This window comes from Alligator sinensis, unplaced genomic scaffold, assembly GCF_000455745.1.
Source record: "Alligator sinensis unplaced genomic scaffold, ASM45574v1 scaffold74_1, whole genome shotgun sequence".
Lineage (NCBI taxonomy): Eukaryota > Metazoa > Chordata > Crocodylia > Alligatoridae > Alligator > Alligator sinensis.
This window is the reverse complement of record NW_005843101.1, coordinates 134158-148347: the sequence shown is the minus strand read 5'-3', so window position 1 is coordinate 148347 and position 14190 is coordinate 134158. Positions and strand designations below refer to the sequence as shown.

Here is a 14190-nt window from a genome sequence, read left to right as displayed (position 1 = left end):
GCTGAAGGTTATGAACTCCTGCAGTGTATAGGACTTCCTTCCTGGAAAGTCCAGTTCCAATGGTAATCTTGAATGTTCAGAATAATAAAGGGGTTACCTCTCCCTGTTTCATGTCCCCTAGCTCCTCTGAGGGCTAGATTAAGAAACAGCTTGATGATATCTGCAGGTCATAAATCATGCATGTACCCATGTATTCTTTCTTCATTAACCATGTGTCCTTTGTGTTTCTTAAGGAAAAGTGTAGCACATGTTTGTTTAAATTTCGCTGCCCTCCTGGAACTAAAGCAGTAAGTATTTTACAATTAATGTTAGTAATCAATTAATTTCATAGTGAAACCAAAGCATACATTGTTTATATAATTTTCAGACAGATAAAGATTTAATGGGCTCAGTTTATCCTTGGTATAAGTATATATTAATTTGAGTAGAATTATATCAATTATGTGGCCTGTCCCTTTCTTTTAAATGATTTAGACCAGTGGTTCTCAACCTGGTTAGACTCAAAACACCCCTGGGAAAATGGTAGCTCTTAGTTTTCACCCATGTTTTTTTACTATAGAATGCTAATAAAACATTTCTTCAGTTGCAAAAAGCTCAGAAAGAGCACAACAGGAGTAAGTGGTGCGTAACTCCAGGGGAGGCTCATTGTTCTGAATCTGAACTAGAGACTAGAGAGAGGTGCTTCTCCAGGAGAGTCCCCAGCTCCCAATGCTGTTTTTACATTTTATCCAAAGACTGTTAAAGCAAAATGCAGAGCTTGCTCACTGCTCAAGGGGTGGGAGTGTTGCCAGACTGCAGCCCTGGGCTAGCACTCAGAGGCAAATGGCGCCTCCAGGGGAGGCTCATTGTTCTGAATCTGAACTAGAGACTAGAGAGAGGTGCTTCTCCAGGAGAGTCCCCAGCTCCCAATGCTGTTTTTACATTTTATCCAAAGACTGTTAAAGCAAAATGCAGAGCTTGCTCACTGCTCAAGGGGTGGGAGTGTTGCCAGACTGCAGCCCTGGGCTAGCACTCAGAGGCAAATGGCGCGGGGGGGAAAAAGAAAAAACGTACTGAATGTTGTGGCAGGGGGCCCCGGGGGGGAAAGGGGGGGGGGGGGGGGGGAGGAAGGGCGCATGCATCTGTTAATGATACAGAGCTTTTCACTCTCCCTCTCTACTTCTGTATACTGTCTGCAGCAAACTGAGAGGCAAGCAAGCTGGGGGAAGGGGGGAGCTGATAACAGTGTTTATCACCCTTATCTCAGTATTTATTGCCCCATTAAGAAAACAATACAGAGACATTACCAGCTATCTATTGATTCAGCACACACCCAGCATGTGGTCTGCTGGCTAATATACAGACAGCTCAGCAAAGGCAGAGGGGAGGGGGGTATCTGTGCTGAGCAGAGAGTGGTGATGGGGAGGGAGGGAAGCAAACAGCTCTTCTCAAAGGTTTCCAAGGAAAGATATTAAGATACCTGTTGATTAGCTCCAAAAAGCCTGTCTGCCTTTGTCTCTCCCACAGCATGGACTGTAGCCAGCATGTGATCTGCTAGTTAATCCAAAACTGTCTGCTAAAGCAGAGGCGTGGAGGGGGAATAATCCCTGTTTAGCATGGAGAAGCCAGGCAGACACAGAGGGGCGGGCCAGCCCTGATGTGGAGCAGAGAGTCCCACCCAGTCCAGAGAGCATGCTGAAGATGTCTGGTTTATCTTAAACCAGCAAGGGGGCTGGGACGAACATTGCATAAACCAGCTTGAGCCAGATCAGTTCACTCTGATACCACATTCAACCAGGTTTATCTCAAACCTGTTTCAGCCATTTGCAAACTGGTTTATGTACACTGAACATCTGTTATGTTACAGGTTTAAACCAGTTTCTGATCACTTAAACTGGTTTATGTGTAATGTGTGTCCCTAGCCCTGGAAATCTTCAGGCCAAAAGGCAAATTTGCAAGGAGTCTCAGTATCTTAGCAGTTTTGTGACTGCTGCACAGAGGGAAATAGGATTTCACTTAGTGACTTAGATACCTAAAAGACAAGTAAATGTAATTTTGACATCATAGAGGTGGAACAGGATTTGAGTTTAGGAGTTTTGTCATCCCTGGATTTTCCTTTATGGGTAGATTTCTTTATGGGTAGATTTCCATTTCAGATTAAGTTAAAGCTGGATTGAAATAAAAATCTAGAATGAATATGAATAGATTTTGCTATATTCTTCTAAGACTGAAAATGTGTGTCTGTAATGAGATTACAAACATGACTTCACGTCTGTAAATTTCTCTGCACATTATTAGTATAAGAGACTAGCACATCCTTACAAAAGTAATGATGGACAAAAATCTAGAACTTTGGCATTTTTATTCTAATAAAACCTCATGCCATGAGTTGTTTATCTAACCTCTTGCAACTATACAGTCAGGCAGGAAATCTTAGAAGAAAAGGCTTTCCCAAGATATATGGCATTTCCTAATTATGTCCAGACCTAACAAAATACAAGAACAGCCATCAAAACAGTGTTTTGATATTTTCTTGTCCACACAGAATGGAAAAGCATAGAAATGCAGTGGAAAATAAAAGCAATTGAACTGAAAAAATTATAATGTTCAAACCTAGAAATATTTCCAGTTCAAATTTTGACCAAGGATGACTACTTTTAAATTGAAACATTTTGCTCAGGGACATTGGGTTAAATTGACTCATTATGGTAATAACCAGTTTGTATGGATTAAAACCTGTTTATATGACACTGAGTCCTGATGCAGTTATCTTTTAAACAGGTAGGAGAGAAGAAATATTGCATCTATACTGAATACTATAGGGGAAGGTTATCCAGTCACATTGGATGTCAGGCCACATGCATGAAGACTGTCATTGTGAGTATTCCCTAACTAATGTCTTTTTTTAGCATATGTATCATGATTGCATCCTAGAGGCACAGCCATGGTCCAGGACCCCATTGTACTAAGAACACAGAACAAACACAGAACAAAAAGATAGCCCCGGCCGTACAGTTTATTAACTCTCTCAGTAGGCCTCACTACTGAAAGAGGTCCTGGTCACAGTGCTTGGTCAGAAGTTTAAGAAGCTGCTGACAATTACAAGATGTCAGCAGTTAGGAATAGTCCAGGGCAAGGGCTGGAAATTGAGATTAGGTAATATCCTTAGGCTTAAACTGAAGGAGGAGTTTGAATCTTCTCAGTAGTAGTCCCTACACTACAAGCACTGAAAAGGTAAGAGAGGGAAAGTTGACTACTCCCCATTGCGTTCCTCCCCACCCTCAATGCACAGAAACTGAGCTTTCATAGCACCCTCCCTTGGGATGCTGTGGCTTTGCACAGCTCCCTGCACGTAAGTCACTGGGAAGTGACTTAAAAGCGTCAGCTTCACCCTTTGGTATGTTGTCTTTCTCCTTCAGACGAGAGGATGCTGTGCAGGTTTCTTTGGTCCACAATGCCAGCCCTGTCCAGGAAAAGCTGGAAATGCCTGCTTTGGAAATGGCGTATGCATGGATGGTGTTAATGGCACAGGAGAGTGTAAATGTGATGAGGGTTTTAATGGAACAGCATGTGAGACCTGTAATGAAGGCAAATATGGCCGCAACTGTGACCAAGGTACTTACTGCTTCTAAACTACATGGGCACCTTCCCAAATCTTGCAAGTTCTGTAAGAGAAAAGTCAACCAACCAAAAGCCTCTGACATTGGTCTGAGATTTAGTGGCTGAATGATTCAACTCTCTCAACCCTCAGTGTAGGTGCTAAGTAACTTCTTACCTGCACTAGTATCAGTCAGAAGTAATTCCACCAAGTCACCAGAATTATACAAGGTCAATCATTTTGCTTTCTCACACACACACACACACACACACACACACGCGCGCGCGCGCACGGAGCTTGAGGAAGAGAGAATGTCACAGGGTGTTAAGAAAAGAATATATCCAGTATTGCCAAACCCAAGTATTCAAAATCATGAATCAGATCCCAAAACCTCATTAACTGGTTTAAAAATTAGGAGATTTAAAAAACAACAATGACAACAAAACCCACTAACTTTGAAGGCTCTTTTTATTTGCCTTTCTGAAAGGGTTGTTTATTTATTTATTTTAAACAAGTATTGGGGTCACTTTTTCAAGCTTCTGTTTGCAGCTGTGAGAGCTAGTTTCTTACGTGTTTCCATTATTATTGGAAGCTGAGACTCCCATTAACACGTATCACAAGACTAGAAGTTAAATCACAAGACTGGGCAAAAGTATAAACCACAGAGGGCACATCTACACATGCGCCTGATTGGGCAGTTGTTACTGAGCAGTAACCACCAGTACTGCACAGTCCCAGCACCGCATGGGTCATTTCTGACCCTACTGCACAGTAGCAACAAGTTATTGCACAGGAGCTTGTTGCTACTGCTTGCTTCATGGTTTGTGCGTGCCAATGCTAAGTCGCCATAGCAATGAGCGACATCACTGTAGCTCCTTGCTATAGCAACATAGAATCTCATATAGGCGCACCCAGAGTGTAGTTCAAAATTAAAATGTCTTGCCTTTAGCTTCCCAGGCAAGTGAAGGACAGCCTCTCATTCCCTGGCACAGCTGGACTTTCACCTTTTGACCAGGGCAGCCCTGGAACTAGTCTCAAAACTCCTATCTTTCAAAGGCCTCATTTTACCCAATTATACTGGGCCAGTTTCATGCACAGCATTTTAATTGCTTCTTCTCTTTTTCTAATAGAGGTGTTTGCCCTCTACCATGCTTCTCACAGCAATTCTCTGCTCATTAGCTCTGCCTGCATGACCTACATGCGCTACCTTCATGTAGTGGCTCAGGAAAAGCTTTTCTCTTTTCACCTCTCACCAATATGATTTCCAGTTAAAAGTCCTGTATGGAAGCAGTAACTTGAGAATTATTCAGTTCATTTTTCAGATTTATTCTCTGCTAAGTGGCAAACAAACACCAATTGCAAACACTCATCTAAATAATTTACCCCCAATTTAGGAGTTGATTTTTTCAAAGGCACAAAAAAAGGTTACATACCCCAGGTGCATTTGTCTTTGAAAAGTTCCTACTGCAAAGCAATACAACCCTTGAAATATACATAATAGGCATATCTACATGTGCAGTTAGCACAGAGCAATAAACTCTGGCGCATATCACACTGGAGTGTATTGCTCCTGGGCACCATGTTTGAACATACGCCCAGTACTGCAGCATGTTGAGCCAGCACAGCCCTGGCTAATAGCGGGCACAAGGAGCCAGAGATTAGAAAACAAAGACTATGTGGATATAATACATTTGGAAAATCCTTCTAATGTTTCCATTGTCCCTGTACTCTATTCACTGTATAGATTAAATCAATGGTGCTCAACCTTTTTGCCCTGCAGACCAAATGGACTGTACCTAGTCTGTCTGCAGGCTGGATCCCAACAGTAGGCCCCATCCAGCCACGCAGGAGAGGGGAGAAGGGAGGAAATAGGGTGTGGCCCAGCCCCAACCTGGCCTTGTGGGGGGACAGGGCATGGCCTGGCTCCATCTGGCCATGGAGGGAGAAGGAGCATGTCCCAGCCTCAATTTGGCTATGTACACGGGGAAGGGGGATAATCTGGCCTGATCTGACTGTGCAGAGGAGGTTGCGTAGCCCAGTCTAGACTTTTATCTTGCTGTCTAGACTATATGAGGCTTTTAACTTGCTGTGCCATGCTTGGGAATTCAGCAGCAAAGTAAGGGTAGCAGTTTTAATTGTCACTGTTCCCCCACCACCAAATTTCCCAACTCCCAAAGAACCCTGCAGGCCACATGCCATGGCTCTGTAGGCTGGGTTTGGCCCATGGGCTGGGAGTTGAGCATTACTGGATTAAATGATTTAATCATATTTGCACACTTAGAATGCCCTTGTGTCCATGGGAAATGCAACAGTGGGACTGAAGGCGATGGCACTTGTGAATGTGACGTTGGCTGGAGAGGTGTGAGATGCAACAGTGGTAAGTTTCTCTGAAGAAGTCAGCATATTTTTCAGTGGATCTAGAGCAGTAACCAGAAGAAAATACATCTTAATGTAATGAGGTGTACTTGGTAGCCATGTTGGTCTGAGACAAAAAGACGTACAAAAAACTAGAACTCTTGGCTCCAAAATGATACCTTTTATTAGACCAACTGGAAAATGGCAAGAAAATTGTCCTTTTCTGCAAGCTTTCGGGATCAAAGTCCCTTCATCAGGCTCTGGGAAAAGTGTAGATGGTACAAGATGGTAAAAAGTCCCCATAGATAGGAAATAAGCTCCCTCTAAATGAAGTTTATTTCCTACCTATGAGGACTTTTTACCATCTTGTGCCATTTTCCAGTTGGTCTAATAAAAGGTATCATTTTGGAACCAAGAGTTTTAGTTTTTTGTATGTTTTAATGTAATGTGTACTTGAGGTTCTCACCTAGAACAAGCAGCTTCTCAACACTATAAAAAGGCCCTCAGCCTGCCACAGTCGGAAACATCCTTATTTTGCTTTCTGTTTTACATATAAGGAATTAACCACCAGTGTTAACAAGAAGTCATCGGGAATAAATTCATGGCTTAGAACAGAAAATTGATTTGGAAAAGCATAGACTTGCAATGGGACTTGAGTAATTAACTCCCTGTGACTCTTTTTGGGCTGCAGGTCTACATGCTTAACAGCAGCACAAATGTAAGACATATCGGTCTAGACTGGATAGGTGCTGTATGAAATTAATAGGTTAGATGACATAGAATCTTTAATACCAAAGGACCAGGCAGATATTGCGGAGGAACACAAAAAGTTCTGTCGCTCACCAACGTATGGAGATGCAAGAGAGAAAATCAGTAGCTAGTAGCCCCTCATGAAAATGCAGTACGAACTAAGTGAGAATACCAGTACACCAAGGGTCTGTACACATACCCCAGTGTAATTTACATCCATTTGTATACTTCTATAATGTAAACCAGGATCAGGAATGGACTGATGTGCAGCTATACTGGGGTAGTTCCCACAGGAGGCAGTCATTACAGCAGCTCACTTCTAGATGACAAAAGAGCACGTAATGACCACTTTGCCACTTTAACAAACATCTACCCCAGACTCGATGTGGACAGATGAACCTTAAATCTGTATAACTTACACCAATAGCATTTTGCCTCATTCTTTCAGAGGCAATTTCCCCCCACCCCTGATTGAGTGATGATGCCCCAGCTTAGGGGGGTTGTGTTGTTCATCTGCTATTTTTTTATGTAGTGTAATACTGATGACCCAGTACATGCCCTACAGATTAAATGCATCTTATGCATCAGCCAGCACAAGGCGGCTATGCATGCACCACTGAACTCTCACTAAAATTTATTCTGGGATCTTTCAGTGACATTTCAGTCATGCCTAGCTCCTTTGCTGTGAACTGTGAATTCTATCCAAGGCTGCTAGAGGGGCAGAACAAGAAGATTTTAGATAAGATTTAAAATAGGAAAATGAAATTAGGTACAGTACAGTGAGTTAATGCAGCAACACAATACTTGTTCAGTAGGCTTTACAGAATAAAAGAATGAAGAGAAATAGTACAGCTCCCTTCCTTTTACTAGATTAACAGAACTGTCTGATGGGGGATAAGTCAAGCAGTAGGTAATGTTGAAGATAACTTTTGTAATAATTACAATCCATAATTTAAATTGCTTGGAGGTTCTTTCATTCCTTTAACTCATGTATCTTATATTGTTGATAACTATTAAGTGGTTAAAAAGGGTGCTTTTCTCCCATTTTTAAAAAATAGGTAAAATGCCAGCACAAGGCCAGTGCACCAATTACAGGCCACCTAATGCCCCCAAATATGGTTTAAGTGGTGCTTAGGACAGGTATCCCAGTATACAGGGATGGATTTTTCTGAACAGAAGGCTGAATACTGCCATTTGATTCCCAGTGGGCATGTCTACACATACAGTTAATAGAACTAAATAAACTGTGGAGCATTTTGCAATGCATTAAACTGTTCCTAGGTACAGCATCTACACGTGCATCCAGGACAAAAGCAAATTGAACTGGAAGGAGCAATTTAGGCCAGAGTTGTTCCTGCCCTGTTCTGATCCCTGCAGCAGCCAGGGGGAGCATCAGGCTCCAGACACAGCTGCCCAGGTGACAGTTTGGGCTGGCAGAAGGCACAGGGGCCAGCCTTAGGCTCCAGCTGGCAGTGGCAGTGTGGCCCAGGGTCCAGGAGGCAGCCCCAGGCTGGCAAGGGGCATGGAGGGCCAGGACCAGGCAGCAGGTGCATGTGTCAGGTGGCAGCAGAGCTTACTGAGCCATGAGGCTCCTGCAGCTGCTGAGCTATATGTCTAGGCAGCAGGCAGGACTGTGGCCCTCTTCTGGCTGGGCTGACCAGACACAATTTACACCCAGGTCAGCATCTACACGTGTGTTGCTGCACAGTAAATAAGTCCACAGTAGGATAGTTCTTGTATTTACAAGTACTATCCTGCTGTGGAGTTTATTAGTTTCCTGCAGCCTAATAGCCCTGCATGTGTAGATGCGAGACATTTACTATGGAGCTAGTCAGGCAATTCCACAGTAAACATCTTGTGTAGCTGCACCCAATGAAGAGTATCTTAAACCACAAGTAAATCCCAGTGGCTTCTATCAGATTTCTTGCGAGATAAATGTAAAACTGTAGGCCTCTGGAGGAAAGTGAGAGTATTTGAAATAAACAAGAGTGGTAAAGGGATTTATCATTTTAGAATGTTGACTTGCAAAGCTGTAAAAGTCTATGTGGTTTCTCTCTTTCAGAAATCAAAGATGATGCGTGTAACAGAACATGTCATACCAGTGCAAAGTACGTATAAAATCCAGCCATGTAGGGGAGGGACAAATAAAATTTTAAGGGAAATGGCTGCCCCTGAACTAAGCACTTACTGAAGTGAACCCAGTCAGTCACCATACGCACAAGAGAACACTGGTCAGGACATCTGAGGTTTTTAGAGAGTAAGGAAAGATATTTTGAAAGATCGTTCCATGTGTACAGACTGAAGGCCAGGAAAACAGGAAGAGAGAAGACCTCAAAATCTTTCAGTGATCTGATTTTATTTTCCACTGACCACTTCATTTAAATATTTATCCCAACTGCTGTTCAAAATTATACTCTCAGATCAGCACAAAGCGGTTCTATGTATGTTTAAAAAAGCAGGACTCAGTCCTGGGCAGCCCTGTAATCTGCTGAATGCAGACTTTTGCTCTATCTGTTCTTTGTAGCTCATAACAGGTGTTCTTTTAGCTGTATCAGCCAGATTTACAAAAACAGTCTTTAATTTGAGGCCATTAAATGTTTTGATGCCCAACTTTGGGCCCCTAAATTTCTAGACTGCAAAAAAACAAGGTTTGCATTCAAAAAATTACACTTTTGCACAAGTCATGAGAAAACAGACATGCAATTGCTAGATTTATAGATGGCAAGGATGTCTGCAGGGCTAGAGCAGACACTTGGATGCTTAAAATTAGAGTGTGTAATAAAGTCACTGTGAAATTTTGACATTCCTTCATTTTAATTAACAGCATTGTAATAACAGTGTCATATTTCAAAGCTGCTTGTCCATTCGGTTTTATGAGCATCACATTTAGAAAGATGTAGTGGAAGAATGATGAAAATACAGAGGAAGTGATTATTTTTGATGTAGCACTTTTTTTTTTCACTATTCTAGCTGTTTTCTCCAGTCTAATAGTAGTGCATATTGCAAGTGTGCAGCTGGGTTTAAGGGGAATGGAACATACTGTACAGGCAAGTAGATTTTGTTTTCTACCTTTTAAAAGAATGTGCTTGAAGTACTTGATGTTCACTGTGAAACAGAAGTGCTGGCGAGAGATGCATGTTTCTATATACATGAATTGAAAACAGGATTGCTGCCAGTTTACTCAAAATGAATAGATGGCAACAGGTGCGGATTCACAAAAGCAAAGGACAAATCTTTGAGATGTGGTAGAGTGTGGCTAAAAGGGAAGAATGGGGAATAAGGAACATATTGTGCACAACTGGAGCTGGGTTAGTTTGGGAGTGACAAAATCTGGTTTGTGTCTGTTCTCTGTTTCAGACAAAGCCTGTTGAATATAGGCTGATTTGGGGTACAATAGCACTTTCAGTCAGTTCTGCAGTTAGTCTGTTTTCTGAATGGATGCACATTTTCAGATGCTAAAATAAAACTACTTAATGGAGAATTTAAGAAAGAGGCAACTGTGGTTAATCCCAGGTGTTCTTTTGAAAAATTGACATGTCCAGATTTATGACCTAGATTGTTTCCTGCTACGGTACATGTAATTAATGTGATAGTTGCCTTTCCTAATCCTTATCTGATTAAAATAGTGCCCTGGAGAACAAGGGAGTGTTTGTCTCACCATAATAGGGAGCAGTATCCGAAGTCAAGATTCTGGCACCTGTATTGTGGAGGGATATTTGCTATATCCTAGTGGCAGAAATCCGAGAGCCAGTTTAATCTGCTACCTAGAACTTCTCCGTGTATAAGGGGAGCCCTTGGTGGTGCAGAGCTGACATAGTGGCTCTATGCCAACCCTTCTTGGTTTCTGGTGTTGAAATATTCCTGAGCAGAAAGGATTATGAGCCAAAATGCCTCCGCATTATGGCCATTCAAGCTTCCAGAAGAGCTCTTTGGGGCCATGGGCATCAGGTTTCTGCATCCCTACACACCTATCTCAGCGGAGCCCAGCCCAGCCCAGGTCACTATCAGGGGCCCAGCATTTTCTGGAATTGAGAAAATGGCAAGAATTTCCATCTGAATAGTCAAAGTACTACACAGCCTAAATGTACTGCCACCCGTGTATTTATGCCATTTTGACTTTGTGTCAATGGGACTTCTTCCTAGAAGACGGCTGAGTGATGTGATAGGACTGTCCATATTAAAAATATCGTATTCGACTGTAATGGCTGAAAATACGACATCTGACACCAGTGCTGTGACAGCATTTTTTAGCGTGAATTGAATACTGCAGGACTTCTGTTTTTATCAGAAAAGCCCATTGGCCCAAAAGGAAATGCTCACCTCTGTCAAACTAGAGGCTGGAATTCTGATTCCAGAGGTTCAATCTCTGACTTACTAGGCTGGTAGGGGCAAAGCGCTCTGCGCTACAGACACATGCATCCACCTTGGGGAAGCTCAAGGACTGGACACTCATCCAGACATCCTGCAAAGCAAGATTGTTTAAGTGTAGAGGTAAGGAGCAAACTATAGAAAACTTAGGAGAATCCCTATGTTCCCATGAAAATCGTGAAAGCCTTCTCATTTATTTTTCTTTGTCACATGTAGCAATAAGAGAGAGGAATTTTGGAAGAACAAATGATACCCACATTAGAAATTCACTTTTTCCTTTTCCCATTGTAATCATTAAGAAATAAATTGGACAATGCAAATTGTTTCTGTGAACTCTTAGATCAGAAAGGTTTGTTTATGAAATGTCAATGAATCTATTTGTATTTAGAGTTATTTCAAATGAAAAATAAACAAACCAAATGCATTAAGGTTTTCTGTCTCCCCTGTGATGCAGCTATTGATGCATGTGAAACTGGTAATGGTGGGTGTTCTGTCAAAGCAGAATGTAGAAGAACCACCCCTGGGAACAGAGTGTGCGTTTGTAAAACCGGATACACTGGGGATGGAATAGTCTGCCTGGGTAAGTGCAAACTGTGTCGGTGGTCCTGTCATAATCTGGAGAGGTAGTACTGGCATGTCTATAAAATGCATATCCCGTATATATTAATACCCTTTAGCATAAGGGAAGCCAGGGATCCCTAAAGAGATACCGCTCTCTGCACCTTTTGCTTTGAAGCAAAATGCAAAAGACTTTTAAAAGAAAATCATATCCACGGAAATGCAAAATGCAAGACTCACCATAACTAACAATGCTTCTGCATTAATAACTGTGAAGATACCAGAGATCTGAATCCCAACAAAAATAACTATTTGGGGATCCTAATGCTAAGCTTATTGAAGTCAAAAGCTTCCATTGACTTCAGTGGGCATTTTGTTGTGGATTATGGTTCCTTAACCCATTCAAGCATGAATAAAAAGACTTACCATATTAAACCTCACAGAAAACCATTCTATGAGCAGTATTGTCTGAATAATTACAGTCCTTGCCAAGAAAGTTGAAAAAAATTATAAGGTGCATATTAAGCAAAAAGAATCATATTTATCTCAAATCCACAATCCTAGTATACTTTACTTTACACAGACCATTAAGTGAGACTGTATAAATCATTCAGTTCTTTCTGGTTATTTTTGATATATAAAGAAATCAACCCCTGCTTGAAGAACAATGGTGGATGTGATAAAAATGCAGAATGCACACAAACTGGACCAAACCAGGTAAGTAATATGTCAGGGCAGTCATATAAGATTACTTTGACCATTTCCAGTTAGAACTAATGAAAAAATTCTATCTGATTTTTTTATTATTATTATTATTATTATTATTATTATTTTCAGATGCTGGATTTTTGGTATGACAAAGTAGCTTGTGGGAAGTGTCTGCTTTCCTCAATAATTTTCATTTTCTCGTTGAAACCTAAAAAAATGTGGAGAAAGCTAAAAATAAAGCTAAAAAAAAATTGACAGGAAATGTAATTTGGAGGAGAGTCTCGATTAATCTATATTTTTTAGCAGTTTTCATCTGAAAACAGAGCTAGAAGCCCTGAGGAAAAACTTCCATTAGCACAATTAGCATCTCTGATGCAAATATCAACCACTATGGCTCTGTCCTTACTGAAATCAGAGCAATGGTAGCTACAGCCATTCAAATGTCATTGAAGCTAGCAGTGTTTATCAGTTAGACATTATAATTCAATGATTGTAAGTACAACATGTTTACAACAAATTATTAACTAATAATACTACAGTTCTACTTATTGACACTTGTAATTGCCACTGATTCATGAAAGTAAGTTTAACTGTATAATTGAATTACTTATTACTGTGTTTCTAGTTTAGTACTTCAGACATGCTTCAGTAACTCTGGACCAAACTGTAACTGTATAATCCAGCCTGCATAAAAGGAAAATATAGAAGTGTGTTCCCTAGGAGCAGGGCAAAAAAAGACAATGAATGTGAGTCATAGTCAGGTTCATGCTTCCCATTTCCTCTAGGAGGGAAATTATCTGTATCAGTCCTTTTGCTAGCACAGATCACTTACTCCTTCATCTCAACTCTTATGCATGGGACAGCTCATAGTGGGGGGCCTGAAACCACCCATCTAGACTGAAGGGGTCACGGCAGCCCAGCAGTTGCTATGCTTCTTCCTAGGAAGCCCCATAGTTGACCCATCTAGTGTAATATGTTTGATACTTCTATCTTCTGTAAAAGCCTACAAGCAGAGGATTAATTCTAAACCTGACTTGCCTGTGCTTCCCCAAAGAATTAGGAAACAGAACTTGTAGTACAGGTGATATCTTTTATTAGACCAACTAGATATTTGCAAAAAAAAAAAAATCTTTATTTGCAAGCTTTCAGGCACACACACCCTTCTTCAGGCATAGAGACTGCAAAGGTTGCAAAATTTCTCCTAGGTGGAAATGAAAATTCATATTTTATTAATACTCATTTCTCATTTGTATTCATTTCTACCTAGGAGAAATTGTACAATCTTTGCATTCTCTAAGTGTGCCCAAAAGCTTGCAAATAATGAATTTTTTTTTGCAAATATCTAGTTGGTCTAATAAAAGATATCACCTCTTTCATGAGTTCTGACTCCTTTTGCCTGTACATCAATACGGCTACAACTTGGCTAACTTCAGCATGTTTAGGAGTCTAGTCAATGATACACTGTGGGATAAGAGTATTGGCAAGATGGGAGTCCAGGAAGGGTGATCATGAGATGCTCTGTTCACTAGGGCACCTCTTGGGGTAACAAGGAACAATGGTCACAAACTGACAGAGAGCAGACTTAGGCTAGATATCAGGAAAAACTTCTTCACGATACGGATGGCCAAAATTTGGAATGGGCTTCCAAGGGAGGTGGTGCTCTCCCCTACCTTGGGGGTCTTTAAGAGAAGGCTGGATAGGCATCTGGCTGGGGTCATGTGACCCCAGCACTTTTTCCTTCCACTGGCAGGGGGGCGTACTCGATGATCTGTTGAGGTCCCTTCTGACCTATGAATCTATGAAACTTGTATCCCCAAAGAGTCAGGTCATTTATTAAGGTATATTTAAAATCTCAGTACACTAAATAAACTGCC

The 14190-nt window shown here is 41.3% G+C and overlaps 1 protein-coding gene across 1 annotated transcript in view; it reads left to right on the top strand.

Annotated features, from left to right (window-relative positions):
* The window catches only part of LOC102378258 (stabilin-2), a 140802-nt gene that overhangs the window by 79597 nt on the left and 47015 nt on the right, over positions 1-14190 (top strand). Inside the window, 8 exon segments of the mRNA XM_025193798.1 lie at positions 234-287; positions 2761-2856; positions 3399-3594; positions 5859-5954; positions 8745-8790; positions 9653-9729; positions 11505-11630; positions 12252-12325. Coding sequence (XP_025049583.1) covers positions 234-287; positions 2761-2856; positions 3399-3594; positions 5859-5954; positions 8745-8790; positions 9653-9729; positions 11505-11630; positions 12252-12325 — 765 coding nt within the window.